This window comes from Ursus maritimus, unplaced genomic scaffold (genome assembly GCF_017311325.1).
Source record: "Ursus maritimus isolate PB19 unplaced genomic scaffold, ASM1731132v1 scaffold_26, whole genome shotgun sequence".
Lineage (NCBI taxonomy): Eukaryota > Metazoa > Chordata > Mammalia > Carnivora > Ursidae > Ursus > Ursus maritimus.
Genome location: NW_024425119.1, coordinates 10,150,128 through 10,166,090, shown reverse-complemented (window position 1 = coordinate 10,166,090; position 15,963 = coordinate 10,150,128). Strand labels below are relative to the sequence as shown.

At 41.7% G+C, this 15,963-nt stretch overlaps 1 protein-coding gene across 1 annotated transcript; it reads right to left on the bottom strand.

Annotated features, from left to right (window-relative positions):
- Positions 1-306: 306 nt before the first annotated feature.
- On the bottom strand, positions 307-8,376 carry GABARAPL1 (GABA type A receptor associated protein like 1). Its single transcript, XM_008697455.2, has 4 exons — positions 8,011-8,376; positions 3,706-3,784; positions 2,529-2,647; positions 307-1,649 (listed from the first exon to the last, which is right to left on the bottom strand). Exons 1-4 carry the CDS (start codon positions 8,098-8,100, stop codon positions 1,584-1,586), a joined length of 354 nt encoding a protein of 117 aa, XP_008695677.1. The 5' UTR covers positions 8,101-8,376; the 3' UTR covers positions 307-1,583.
- Between the last annotated feature and the right edge of the window lie 7,587 nt (positions 8,377-15,963).

Below are 15,963 nucleotides of genomic sequence, written 5' to 3'. Positions count from 1 at the left end.
CCCCACCTTACCCCTTATAGTCTCACACCCGGCAGTGTTCCATCTTCAGCTTTGAGAAACACATCAAGCAATGACAAAGCATTACCAGTGGAGCAGAAAATCACACACCCATCACCCACACACCAGGCACGCTGCCCCACCACGCTCACCCCTGGTCCGGGAAGAGCTCAGTAACCCTGTCTATGGCTGACCATGCCTGAGCATGCATTTCTACCAGCCGCCCTCACTCGAAGTTTTCTGCTCAAGAGTCCACACGTCCTCTATCTGCACGTACAGTCAAAAAAAGCAACATTTCTGAAATCATGGTTGGTTTTCAAGGTATGCAATTATTTTATTTCCTTGGCCTGACAGCATAAACTTCATTACACAAGAATCTGCAGCTGACAGACGGACACAGATTTCTCCCACAGGAAGGACCCTTTTCATTAGCAGAGATGAACTGAAATGTCGTGTCTGAGTGAGATTCCTGTTCCCCACCCCCACCCACATAACCCCGAAAGTGAAAGTAATCAGAATCCACAGAAGCCCCAGGAAGTATTAAGTCATCCCCTCACACTTGTCCAACTAGCAGCTGCAGTACATGAGAACCTAAATCAGCAGGCTGCTGGCCATCACTTCGCAGTTGTGTGTGCCTGGGACTGAAGGGACAGCAACAAGGGCGCAAGAATCCTGGCTGAGTGGGAGGCGCAGACTATCTGTGTCACTCACACCTGCCCCTTCCATACGTAAGACATCTCTGTCCCTACACATGGGGCGAAGTTTGGGAAATGCTGAAGGAGTGGTTTTAGCCCGTAACTGGAAATGGTTGTGGCTCACTGAAGTCCCACGCAGGTGTGGGGTAAGGGGCACCAGAGAGAGAGCACGTTAGACAGAGATGCTCGACTTAGTGAATTCCAGTTTAATGCTACCAAAACTATCTTCACAACTGCACCGTCCCTCATGCCTGGTTCGTCTTCCAGTGGTGAGAGCGCTCCTTCTCAATGTTGGCCTAATGTCTATCCGCACCACTGGGTGGTGCTGTGATATCTGTATGTGGGATTATGACAGGGATGGGAGGTGTGGTGATAGGTCAAGGTCACAATGCTTTAATTACAATGGGCTTCTTTTGGTCCCTAGGAATGATCTACTACCAGTAGTCCTGAAACATCCTCATCCCCTTTCCCTACCTGTCTTGTGCAAATGTCAAAAATAGAATCTCTGCCCAAAGAGGAAGGAGAGCAGGAAGTTACTGGTGGTCCGCAATCATCTCTGGCCCCAACTTCCCCACCTCCTGACTCTTCCGTGAAATCACACAAAAATCAATTCACAGAAATGTTGCGAAATTAAATCGTCTTCATTCCTCTATCAAAGCCAATCCAACATCTCTGTCCTGACATGCTTTCTCCCTGGGCCGAGGAAGCAGCAAAAAATATCAGTTGAGCGTGTGAAAATATGATGACGGTGTGTGCGGTGTAGTGTTTCCAGATGTCTTCCCCTTCTGTCTCCTCCACGGTGGGAGCCCTCCCTCTCTTTCCCCAAGTCCCACACACACCCCTCCCCCTACCCCCGAGTCCAGGTGCTCCCATCTGCTGGGCTTCCACCACTCACTTCCCATAGACACTCTCGTCACTGTAGGCCACATACAGAAAATAGTCTTCCTCATGGTTGTCCTGAGGGAAGAGACAAGAGGATAACATCACATTATCTTCGGGACTCTGAGCCTCACGCAAGGTAGGTAGATATGCAAGGCATCGTCAGCCTCCACTGAGAAAAGAATAAAGAATACGCAGACGTGGCTGGAATAACTTTTGAGTTCACAAAAAATCTTCAAGGAGAACATCAATACATATCGATTATCAGGGATAAGAACATGACCCTTAAAAAGGTTTTTTTTTTTTTTTTTAGCTCCTTCTAGCAAGGGGAACACAGATACAAAAAATCTATATACTACAATATACACTAACAGGGAATATATACTATGGAACACAAATGAGATTAGGAGATTGTTAGAGTAAGTTTACACAACTCACAGGGCACAACAAGGAGGCAGTACCATGTGCAATCCTTTCAGGAATAATACAGCCACAAAACTGGGTGATACGTTATGAGCAAGTCCTTTGTAACAGTTTTCTCATTAGATTCTGACAGTTTACCAACTAAACCAAATGAAGTCAGCAAATTATTCTCTCAAATTGAGTTTATCTGTTAAGACGAATGAATCAATTTAAAGGCTTTGCCTTATAATTTTAAATTTCATTCTATCTGGAATTTGCAATCAGAAACAATTTCTTGCTGTTTCAATAAAGACGATCCAAGATCAGAGCCCTAGGATAAGGCAAAACTGGGAATTCAGAAAGAATGAATCTAGTGGGCTGCGCCCTCCCTAGAGCACGAGTGACATCTCATCTCCCAGAGCCTTACACTGCAGCGTGTAAGGGGATACAGGGAAGTAACACCTCCTTCCCCACTTCCCAGGTGTGTCATCAACAGACCCTGGAACAAAGGCTCGAGAACACGAGACTGCACGGTATTGTGACCGGGACACTCACCTCATACAGCTGGCCCATGGTAGCGCTAGTGGGAGGGATAGTGTTGTTGACAAAGAAGAATAAGGCGTCCTCAGGCCTCAGGTGGATCCTCTTCCGGATTAAGAAGTAGAACTGGCCAACTGGATAAAGGAAGAAGGTTTTAGAAAAGGCAGGCAATTAGGGAAAACAAGGGATTATGAGAAGGTGAAGGCCCAGAAAAAAACCAAACCAAAACCAAACCCTCTACTGCACCTGCACCCTTTACAGTACCGGCTTTAGATAAAATCTCACCAGAGCCCAATACTGTCCTATAGCTTCAGAAATAGAAAGTGCAACTCAAAGAAACCTCCATATTCCCTGACATGCCACTGAGAAGCTGCTTCTTCAATCCTTTCCCACCCTCCTCAATTTCAGACATAATGCGAGCATCTCCACGCAAAGCCTGACGACGACTTTGAGGGAATTCCATGTACATCTAGATCAAAATACTCTTACCATTGTCTAAATGGGATCTGAAATGCGCTCCCATCCCTATTCCCACCTATGACAAACAAGTGATAGGGAGAGGTCTACTAGACTCCAGTCATCTCAGCATGGTCACTCATCCCAAGGTCTGGGCAATGAGCGGAGTTCAACAGCACCTTCTACCGAACATATTGAAAAAGTTCTAGAAGACTGACATTCCAATCCGACAATTCTGGTGCAAACACATCCACACAATCTTTCCAGTGTTTTCTGGATCCCTGATTATTCCATTAAGGATCATTAAGGTCAAGAATATATTCTTTGTAATCCCAAACAGTATCTACAAAACGTATTACCAAATATGAGGAGACAAAGTATTCAGCTGAGAATCTCTAAAATGAGATCCTCCCTCTGACTTTCCTTTTGGAATAAACTGTTATCACAATAACAAACAGATTCTAAGCAGTTTAAAACACAGGCATCTGGTCACTGCTTTCAATGTTATGCATTCTGCTGTGTCTAAATCACAAGACATTGTGATGGGAAATGCGTAAGGGAACTGGCAATGGAGAAGGAACCGCTGAGTCACTCCAGTTCGAGTCCCCCCACTCTTTGGAGAATCCCACCCACTTTCTTCAACCTACTTCCTCTCAATCCCACCATCCCATGCACACAGGAGGGACCAAAGAGGCTCCATGATGGGAAGGAGAATCTGGGGAGGGAAAAGCATTACCAGTGAGGTCAGAGGGCACCAGGTACTTCCTCTTGTCCAGATCGGGCACCCTGGCCTTAGGAGCCTTCTCCACAATCACCTGGGGGGGAGGAGAGTGAGAATGAAAGATACAGAATCTAATCTAGTATTTTTCCTTCCACATCCTACAGTTGCCCTATTTGAAGTGCATTTGTCTAGACCCACTAAAATGTTCCCATTTCTTATTCCCCTTTACCTCTTACAAAACCTATGGGAACATGGGCTTCCTTAGTAAGGTGATAGTTCTAATACTGCAATGAGAAGAGAATGGAGGGCATGTGACGAAAAGTGAAGAGAACCTTGAGTTTAAGTAATTACAAGTTACCTGTCAGGTATAGATCTATACTTCCTAGTATTTAATGAGTGCATCAAGAGGACTGTACGTTTCCTCTGCGGCTCCTGAGTACCTACTCGTTTTACTCTTTCTAATGAATGCCACTTATTAAAGGTATACATAAATGCGGTTTAAATTTTATACTTGTTGAAATTTTCGAGAGTGACTGAAAATGTTCACAGCACATTTTATGAAGTCAAAGGGAAGTACTAAATAGTACTGAGAGTATGAGATCCTGTAATACGAAGTCATTTACAGTAACTCATTTATCAATACTGGTTAGGTGTTAGTGTTTTAAAGGATTTCAATGTCTACGTTAAGTATTTCTATAATACTTCAAATGTTATAGAGATCATATATTTCTGTAATGAAAAAAATGAAAAAAATGAAGATAGATTAAAACGGAAGATTTTATGCATAAAATTTTAAAAATTTAAATAACATTTATATTTATGTAGTAACCATAAAAATATACTTAGTATTTATAGCTTATTGTAATTTAATTGAAATTATACATATTTACAATCTTTTATAAAACCATCAGCTTTCGATTTTTAGTTTAGAAAACAGGGGCGCCTGGGTGGCTCAGTTGGTTACGCATCTGCCTTTGGCTCAGGTCATGATCCCAGAGTCCTGGGATCAAGCCCCTCGTGGGGCTCCCTCTCCCTTCGCCTGGTGCTCCACCTGCTTGTGTTCTCTATCTGTTAAATAGATAAATAAATAAAATCTTTAAAAAAAAAAAGAAAAAATACAATCATTCCTGATCTAACATACAGAAAGTATAGAGAAGTTACAGAAGCAGAAGAAACACTAGACAGGTACCCCAAGGAACTGTGTAATCTCCAACAGGTCACTTAATTTCTCTCAGCCACAGCATTCCAGTGAGTAAAAGAAGATGGTATCTTTTACAGTCACGGTACTGCTACAATAACCTTGAGTAATCCATAAAATTTTATATGAAAATGATTTGTAAATTATAAAGAATTATCTTAATATAAGGATTAGCTTAAAGAGAGGGACTTGGGGTTAAATGAAAGGGAAGACATTAGAATAGTAAAAAAAACATTATTTTGTGTTTCTGGAGAAAAAGAATCCTGAACCAGAAGACCAGAGGGACATGAAATGAAAACTGAAGAAAAAAATATGTAACTCAGAAATTCAAAAGAAAAAGTAGGAAGAGGTTCAGGAGAGATCAGTGAAGGCCCAACAATGAGGATGGACAGGAAGTCAGTAGGTTAATAAAGAGAGGGAGCCTAGCACTGTGTCTCAAAGGAACCCTGAAAGTTGTCGGCTCCCATCAGTAGGAAGCGATGGAAACCACAAAGGGCGAGCAGAAAAAGAGGGCAATAAAACGTAGGGCAAATAAAACCAGGAGGGCAGGATTTAGAGAGGAACAAGAGGGTGAACGGTAATCATTAAGGTCTTGGCTTACCAGAAAATATTTTAGGTTTCCAAGAATCCCAACTCTACTCGTGAGCCCTGGGTTAGATGCTTTTCCTCTCTGGTTCTCAGGTTTTTTTCCTTCTGCGCAATGTGGCCAAATATTCCACAGGGCCTTTTACAAAGTTTAAAGACTAGACAATCTGTTCCTAAATTTCCTGCAGTGTTGCAGGTTTTCAATACATTGTAGCTATTAAGATACTTTAAGATCTCAAGAAACGCTCCCTTCCCAAGGTATGAGCACATGCATTCTTTTGGATGGTACCTAAGAGATGAGGGGCCAACTAAATTGAGTTTATATGAGCAGTCAGGATACTCGACTGCTTTGGTAACAGCCATGGTCCAACTGGAAGGAAGGGGCTTTAGAAATCACTTACACTAACCCTCTTTTCTGTAAACTGGATACTTTAGTACAGCAAGATTATGGATCCTGCCCGGAACCAGAACAAAATCTCACAACTCAGAGCACAGCTCTTCTTCCTGCGTCACAACTACAAAGGTGGTCACAGGCTGAGCACCTGAAAAGCAGTTGGGAGGCTTATAAACTGGTTAAAATCCAACCGTGAGATCTGAGTAATGGTTCTAACAGCTTACAAATTATCACGGAGGTAAAACATTTTTTACACCAAACAATGAGCAGGAAAATAGGGAGGATTAGTTGAAATATTCTGGGTGAATGCATGTAAATGACTGAAATGGGAAGGGCTCAGTTTTGAAGAAATACATGGGAATTTTAACTAGATTTAGGAACAGGTACATTTCAGAGTTTGTGACTTAGGCAGAGCTACTGAACAGAGCCTCATACTTAGATCTGAAAAAATGGTAGCCATTGATGCTTTCTGGCAGCAGACAACTCTGACCTTTTGAAGGCCGCAATGGTTTTTTTTTTTAATTTCTAATACCTAACAGTGTGAGGTACACAGTAACTCCTTAATTGTTTAACAGAACTGTATTAGAAATTGAGAAACAATATGGCATGAAGGATCCAAAAACCTGAGTTGGAATCTCAGCTCTGCCATACACCAGCCCCAAGAAACCTTTAGGAATACTTGATTTCTCTGTCCTACAGATCCTTCATCTGTAGAATGGGATTATAATGGTGTGAGGATTAAGTGAATGAAGTCAGAGCACGTACAATACTGCCAGGTACACAGTAAACAATCAATGAAAGTTGTCATTTTTAAATATTCTAAGAAAGTAGGATTGCTATCACCACAACTGGGGGAAATTTTTGATACAGTCACCCAAGGTCCAGAGACTAAACAAGTAATTTGCAAAGGATCATTTACTGAGTGGGTAACAGGGCTAGCTCTCCTTTTTAGTCCAACACCCGTGTGTGCAACTCCTGGTGAATGAACAGCCCTAAGGTCTTGATTCCTTATAAAGGACTGCAGGGAGTTTCTACTGCGGGCCTAAGACCCAAGCTGCTGCCAGTAGCTGTTAACACCATGAAAATGAGGTAAGGACCGGAGAAGAGTCCCAAGGAGTACCTGCAGGTCAAGAACTGGCACCAGATAATAACAATTATTTTACCCGTACGTAATATGTAATCTTTATCCTAATATTACATATTATAGAGAGCAGAACAAGGAAGTGTCTGCTCCTTCATTACAAAACCCGACGGTGGTTGTTCCCCCTACCCCACTTAAAAGTCTTCTGCCTTGAATCCGGCTGCGCAGCCTACATTACAGAAAAACCAGGGTAGCGGCGGGGGAGGGGGTGACGGGAAAAGCGCCCGGATGCAGAAAGCTACCTTAACGTTTCCTCTGTTCCTCCTGACTGCCGGCACTAATTTTAACCACATAAACCAGCTTCCAAAACGGAAAGAAAAAGGCCTCAGTCCTTAATTATCGTGTCCAGGTATAATCTGCTCGAATAAATACCGGAGGGAGGCTGGCTGCATCTACAAATGCCCTGGAGCCAAGAATGATGAGGCAATCGTGCTGTTGCGCAGAGAACGTGACCTTGTTTTGTGGGCCAGGCCTGTCTTGTGGCGCCCCCCCCCAACACACATACTTTTCTAATTCTTATGGAATAAAAGAAAGGGTCCACTTTCCCTCCCAAACCCAATATTATGAGGACCAAAATCAACTTAAGGGAGAAGCACCTAAGGCAAAAATGGATGGACGGAAACCTCATAGCATCAAGCTATTTCGAGAACAACTTCCCTGGGATCTTAAAAGGAACAAATGTAGGGTCCCAACCTGATCCTTCTCTCACAAAAGGGCCACATTTTGAACACATCTCAACCTGCACATCCTCTGAATACTGCTGAGTCACTCAAACGTAGGGTCCGCTCTAAAGATGACGGGGCCTGGTGAGATGGGTTTTAGAAGATCTGCAGTGAGAACAGCCATTCCATTAGCTCTCCTAACAGTGAAGGGCGTTCAGGGCTCAGTCATCAGAGAGACCCCCTTCTTCTTGTGCCTCAGGGCAGCCATCACGACTCCCCCACTCCCCCCAACCCCCACTAATCCCCTTCCCTCCCCCTCCCCGTTCCCTATTACACTCACAGGGACCCTGTCCGGGTATTTCTTCCGGATCTTTTCTCCTTCCTTTTTCCGATACTCAAAGGGATGGTCCTCCTTATACTGGAACTTCATGATGGACCGCAGGGTTTCTAAGATCCCCGGACGGGGCCTGCCTTCCTCGCTGATGGTTGCGTCTCTCCCGTCGCCCTTCCCTCTGCCAAATTTCGACAGGTATCAGAACCGCCTCAGAAATGTCAGCTCCCGTCGCAACGCAGCTTGGCAGAGCTTTCAGGAGGGATGTCGGGTCCCCTCGAGCGCAGGACGGAGTCGGTCAAGTAGAGAAATCCCAGCGGCTTTTCCCAGAGCTGGGAGCACAAAAACAACACGGCAGCGCGTTGGTATTGTGACGTCATGACGTCCCGCCTCCCCGCCCCGCCTCCAGCGTTTGGACCGCGCCGGGTGGGGGGAAGAGCGGAACACGATCTATTTCGAAGACTTCTCTTTCAATCTAAACTTTCCTGAGTAGAGTTTGTTGCAACATGAAAGTTTTTTTTACTTCGAATTTTATTGTGGCTGTGACATTAAAAGTGGTGTGAATGCAAAAAATGCGTTCTAAAGATATCTTCTTCCCTCTTTCTCCCTGTTTCTTGGTTTGACCCAAAAACAAACACAGACGGCGAAAATCCAGCTTTTTCCAGCTTATTGGGATCTGGAGTCTAGGGAAGGAAAGAATGGTGGTCCTGGAATTCCTTTGGCCAGTACAGAAGTGCGCAGTGATGGCATTTTGCCCTTTGCTCCTTCAGTCGCGCCGCCAGGGCTCGGCGTGCTAGGCTGGCTCCCTCCGACCCTGACCCCTCCTTAACCACGGTGGCGTCATTTTGTTTGGGTCCTTGCCGCAATTTGCTCCTAGAGTAGCAGCATAAACAAAGCATGACTCAGGAATTTGAGGAGATGTATAAGGTGAAGGGCAAGCGATGTAATCAAGGTCCAGAGAGTGATGTCAGTCATGACTGCTAAGGGCTTCGCTCATATTCCAATATAGAAATGATTCACTTTCTCCTGTTAACTCAGAAGCTGGGCCTGTCTTCTGTAAAAGAAAGTATCAAACAATTCAGGCGGTTAACGCGGTACTTCTTAAACATTTCTGGTTTTATTCCACAAAAATTCACCAGAGGATAGTACTACTTGTTAAGTGTCCCTAAGATGAAAATGAAGTGCTACCCGAAGGGCTGGTGGAAGAATGGGGCTAGGTGCCATTTGTCGCCTCCCTCCGGCCCTCCTGTCACCCCACCAAGAATCAAAGTACTAAGGCCTTTCCAACCACTGCTAATGGCAGTGATTCCAGGGACTTGTAGGGGGAGGGCAGCGAAAATCTTAAAAGATACAAAAGAGAGAGAAAGGATCGCTTTGCTCTGATGCGGTCCAGGGAGCTCTGAAATACACACGGCAGTCCCTGTCACCTATCTTCTTTTATCATGGTCTCGGTGTCTCTGGTTTAAAAAACAAACCCACAAAATACAAAAAATAAAATAAATTTAAAAATCTAAGTTTCATCATTGAAAAAAGGAAAATGAAGAGCATAGCCTTACTTCTCGATGTTAATTATTTATTCTATGGCGTATTTCAGTCCTTTTTTGTATAAAAATCCAGGAACTACTCTATCATATTATAATTTATAATTTTTAGTCCTTATTTTCAAATTGAAATTATTAGCTCATTTTAGTTTTGACCCAATATAGCTAAGATCTCTTAAAGGAAGTACTTTACAACCAGTTGGGAAAAGTAATAATGATGGAGATTAATATTTTGAGAGTGTGGTTCTCTGATCAAATCATAGCTAAAATGCTGATTTTAACTTTTATTTTAAAAAATACTTGAGCACAATGGCAATTTACATATAAAAAATAATTTGAAGATAAAATTTCAGTTACTATTTCTACCTCAAAGCTTTTATAAGTGCCGATCTGAGAATACACAATTTGTTATCTTCCAAACTTTGCTCTCTACCTTTATTATCAGCATAACATTTAAAATATTATGCAAACGATAATTTTATAAACTAACACATTTAATAAGATAAAATATCCAACATTCATTTTTTTTAACCAGAGACAAAATATTATATTAAAAACTCCATTTCAGGAATTCCCATTCATTACTGAGAGGAATGGAAAATGGCATAGCCACTTTTGAAGACAGTTTGGTGGTTCCTTAGAAAACTACACGTACTCTTCCAGTATGATCCAACAATCGTCCTCCTTGGTATTTATCCAAAGAAACTTAGAACTCTGTCCACATAAAAACCTGCATGTAGATGTTTATAGCAGCTTTATTCATAATTGCCAAAACTTGGAAGCAATCAAGATGTCTTTGGGTAGGTGAATGGATAAACTGTGGTTCATCCAGACAATGTAATATTATCAGTGCCGAAGGGAAATGAACTATCAAGACATAAAAATATCTTAAATGCATATTACTAAGTGAAAGAAGTCAATCTAAAGGGCTAAATATTGTATGATTTCAACTGTATATGACATTCTGAAAAAGGCAAAACTAGGGAGACGGTAAAAAGTTCAGTGGTTGCTAGGGGTTGGGAGTCAAGCGGTGGAGGATAGTGAAAATTCTCTGCATGATAGTATAATGATGGAACAATGTCATTAAACTTTTGTCCAAACCAGTATAATGTATGACACCAAAACTGAACCCTAATGTAAACTTTGGACTTTGGGTGATTATGATGTGTCAAGTAGGTTCCTCTCACTTGTAACAAATGTACCACTCTGGTGGAGAGGCTATGCATCTGTGGGGGGCAGTAGGTATATGGGAAATCTCTCTATCTTTTCCCAATTTTGCTGTGAACCTAAAACTGCTCCAAAAATAATAAGGTCTTAAAAAAAACCTCACATTTTCTCAAATATACATTTCATTTTTCTCTTGTAATCTTCTAATTTTTTATGTTCCCAAGGGTTAGATTTTTTTTGATCTTTTATGACCATTTTCAAATAGGTAAAAAATTTCCACATGATGAACACCTATATACCCACCACCTTGATATTTTTCATTTGAAAGTAAATACAAACTTCATGACACTTTACCCCAAAATACTCAATACTCAAATGCTCCTGCTAAGAATAAGAAATGTTCCTACGTAATCATGATACTATTACACCTAAAAAAATTACCTATATTTTTCAACATTAATACAGAGTTTATATTCCCATTTTCTCAACTGCTCTTAAAATACTTTTTTATATTTTCCCCTCAATCAATCATTAGAATATGAAAACAGCTGGAATTGACCATATAGGTAGGTCTGATTTCTTTTTTATTCAGGATATTTTTATATTATCATATTTAAACTAATGTGTACCAAAAAACACATGAAAAGAAACTCAATATCACTAATCATTAGGGAAATGCATACCACCTTACACCTGTCAGAAAGGCTAGTATATTCTTCCTCTCCCACTCCCCCTGCTTGTGTTCCCTCTCTCGCTGGCTGTCTCTCTCTGTTGAATAAATAAATAAAATCTTTAAAAGAAAAAAAAAAGGCTAGTATCAAAAAGACGAGAAATAATGAGTGTTGGCGAGAATGTGGAGAAAGGGACCCTTTGCATCATTGGTGGGAATGTCAATTCGTGCAGACACTGTGGAAAATATTGAGTTTTCTTAAATAGTTAAAAATAGAAATACCATGTGATCCAATAATTCCATTACTGGCTGTTTAACCCAAGAAAATGAAAACACTAATTTGAAAAGATATATGTACCCCTATATTTATTGCAACATTATTTATAATGGCCAAGTTACAGAAGTAACTTAAGTGTCTGTCAAAAGATAAGTGGAGGGGCGCCTGGGTGGCACAGCGGTTAAGCGTCTGCCTTCAGCTCAGGGCGTGATCCTGGCGTTATGATATATATATATATATATATATTTATACACACACACACAATGGAATAGTACTCAGCTATAAAAAAGAATGAGATCTTGCCATTTATGACAAGACCTAGAAACTATTACGCTAAAAGTAATAAGTCAGAGAAAGACAAATATCATGTGATTTTGGAATTTAGATTCATATGGAATCTAAAAACCAGAACAAACAAGCAAGCAAGAACAGAAACAGAATTATAAATACAGGAACAAACTAGTGTTTGCCAGCAGGGAGGGGCTGGGGGATGGAGAAAATAGGTGAAAGGGATAAAGAGATGCAACCTTCCAGTTATAAAATAAATAAGTCACAGGGATGAGAAGTACAGCATAGGGAATAGAATCAATAATATTGTAATAATGATTATTATGGGGCGCCTGGGTGGCTCAGTCAGTTAAGTATCCAACTCTTGATTTCAGCTCAGGTCATGATCTCAGGGTTGTGAGATTGAGCCCCATGTCGAGCTCCATGCTGGGCATGAAGCCTGCTAAAGATTTTCTCTCTCCCTCTTCCTCTACCCCCCACTCTCTCTCTCTCCTTCAAAAAACTAACTAACTAACTAACTAACTAACTAACTAACTAAATAATAATAATACTCCTGTAATAATGTTGTATGGTCACAGGTGACTATACTTAATGTAACGAGCATAGTGTAATGCATAGAATTGTCAAATCACTATGTTGTACCCCTGAAACTAATATAACGTTGTATGTCAACTATATTTTAATAAGAAATAAACTAATAAAAATAAACTAATGTGTAAAACCAGAATTTCAATGTATTGATCTCAAATAAGAAATATAATAACCAGGGGTGCCTGGGTGGCTCAGATGGTTAAGCATCTGTCTTTGGCTCAGGTCATGATCTCCAGGTGCTGGGATTGAGCCCCATATTGGACTCCCAGCTCAGCAGGGAGTCTGCTTCTCCCTCTCCTCTCTCTCTGCCTCTCCCCCTGCTTGTGCTCTCTCTGTCTTTCTCTCTCTCAAATGAATAAATAAAATCTTTAAGAAAAAAGAAAGAAAGAAGAAAAGAAAGAAAGAAAGAAAGAAAGAAAGAAAGAAAGAAAGAATATAATAACAAGGTTTAGCAATTCATAACCATTTGCCATATTCACTTGATAAGCTTGGAATTTAAACAAAGGAGTTAGTTAATTTGAATTTTTAGATAAACTGTCATCTGCAAAACAGTGCCAGCTCCCATCAGGATGAGACCGCTTGACTCCAGGACCAGAAATCTTTCTTGCCCAGGACTGTGCGTGGGTGGATCTTCCTTCTTAATAATTTGAATGTGCCCACTTTGCTCGGTCCCAACTGTCACTGTTAGTATAGTTTTATTAAAAAACAAAACTCAACTGAGGACATTTTAAAGGTCTTATTGGTAGGACACCTGGGTGGCTCAGTCAGTTAAATGCCTGCCTTCGGCTCTGGTTGTGATCCCAGGATCCAGGGATCAAGTCCCGTGTCAGGCTCCTTGCTCACTGGAGAGACTGCTTCTCCCTCTGCCTGCAGCTCCCGTTGCTTGTGCCCTCTCTCTCAATAAATATAATCTTAAAAAAATAATAAAGATCTTATTGGCTTTGTTCAGTGATCCCTGAATTGGGCAGCATCCCATCGACCAGACAGAAAGGAGCGCTGAAGAGCTGTACAAAACAAAAGAATTTTTTTTTTTAAAGATTTACTTTTTGGGGCGCCTGGGTGGCAGTCGTTAAGCGTCTGCCTTTGGCTCAGGGCATAATCCCAGGGTCCTGGGATCAAGCCCCGCATTGGGCTCCCTGCTCCACTAGGAGCCTGCTTCTTCCTCTCCCACTCTGCCTGCTTGTGTTCCTTCTCTACCTGGCTGTCTCTCTCTGTCAAATAAATAAATAAAATCTTAAAAAAAAAAAAAAAGATTTACTTTTTTATTTTGGAGAGAAAAAAAACAGAGACAGCATGCACAAGCAGGAGGGGTAGAGGAAGAGGGAGAGAGAATCTCAAGCAGACTCCACAATGAGCATGGTGTCCACCACGGGGCTTGATCTCAAGCATGACCTAAGCCTAAGCCAAGAGTTGGAAGCTTAACCCACTTCACCACCCAGGTACCCCCTAAATGAAAGACTTTTATAGGCAGAAGAGGGTGGGACAGAAAGAGTGAATTGTTTGTGTCAGGGTCACTTTCCTTTAGGGGACATGTATGAACCAGATTAAAGATATCTTGGACAAATCTGCCATGATGATTCTCTCTGACTCAAAGCCTTCTTGAGCATGCCCCCTCCTTCTTTCTTTCTGTTTAACCAGACTCTCAAAGTACAGCCTTGGGGCATAACATCCTTGATCTGCTTTGGAGATGCACTGTTCTGGAGACCTTTTCCAGGATGGCCTCCCAGCACGTAGTCCCCAGTCCCTAGGGCTATAGAAGCAGGTTTTAGGGAGGTGAGCTTTGGAGAGATGTACTACTCATCTTGTGGTTGCCCAAGACCTTTTTTCTTCATAGAGTCTCACCACAGGTCTTTCACATAGTGCTGCAAGTTGGGCAGGCTTTTTCCATGCCAGATGAAGGCTCTCTGAGCAAACTTCCCAAAAGAAATCAGCAGAAAGCACCTGGCCCTTGAAAAATCATCTTTTGAGCTCTCATGTGACACTTCTGCCTCATTGTATTCCTCAAGGCAGTCACAATGTCCTGCCCAGCAACAAAGAGAGAGGACAGTAGCACCCTCCTCAGATGGAAGAAGTGTTAACGAATTTATGGACATGTTTTTAAACCACCAATATCACTCAAACCCATTTTTAATTAGTCTATAACATTGTCCTTGAGAGAGAGAGAGGCAGAGAGAGGAAGCTCACTGATGCTAGAATAAATATAATAAAGCCCTATTTCAGAATGTGTCAATTCTCTTCTTAAATATCATTCAGTGGTCAGACATTCTCCATAGTCTTTGGGAAAACTGGAAATTCCTTAGAAAAATTGAACATTTATGATCTGGCTGCCGTTTCTCTCTCTGGCCTCACATTCACCCAGGTCCTATTTTGCACTCTATGTTCCAGGCATACAAAGTGCCTTAAACTACTTCTTTCCCTATACTGCCCTTGTTTCTGGCCATTGGATATTCTTAAAGGTTCTTCTTATTGTTTTCTGTCTAATTCCTGTAAATCATTCAAGGTTCAGTTCAGTTCAAGCATCCCCTTCTTCAGGAAATCTTTTTCATCTCACTTGCCTGGGTTCTGTAACTCTTCAGTGAGCTTCCAAAGCACTTAGTGCTTATAATGATATACATTAGCTAATACAATGCCAATTACTACTCATTGTTTTGGGGGGCGTATAGAGGATTGCAGGGAACTCCTCCTCCCACACTGATACCGCATAGTTCCTCTAGTGGGGCCCACCAACCTTGACAGCCTTGACTATTTAGAAAGCCCCATGACTTACACAAGACTAATCAGAATCTTTCCTTAAAATTTATCACATAGGAACTAAGGAAAGTGTTAAAAAAACAAAATTCAAATGAGTAAATTTGAAGATCTAATTGGCTTTATTTGATGATTTATGAATCAGGCAGCGTCCCATCCCATCTTAGCAGATAGAAAGGAGCTCCAAGGAGCTATACAAAGTAGAAGGCTTTTATAGGCAGAAGGAAGCAGAAAAAGAAAGTTTATTACAAAAAGGGGTTACTTTAGGCAAGGTCACTTTCCTTTGGGAGAAGGGGGGAGTCTATCAGGCAGATTACCTCACTAGTGCTAACCAGATAGTTCCAGATTGACTGGTGAAAGGTCATATTCCTGGGAGAAGCTGAAAATACAACTAGGTTAGGTATTAAGTCTATGGTGATGCGGGCTTAGCACAAGTGACTCTATTTCAGGCTTGTCTCTCTCTCTCTCCTTTTTTTTTTTTTTTTTTTTGGTAAGACTTTATTTATTTGTCAGAAAGAGAGAGAGAGAGAGCACAAGCAGGTGGAGTGGCAGGCAGAGGGAGAAGCAGGCTCCCCACTGAGCAGGGAGTCCAATGTGAGACTCGATCCCAGGACCCTGGGATCATGACTTGAGCCAAAGGCAGATGCTTAACAGACTGAGCCACTCAGGCATCCAGGGCT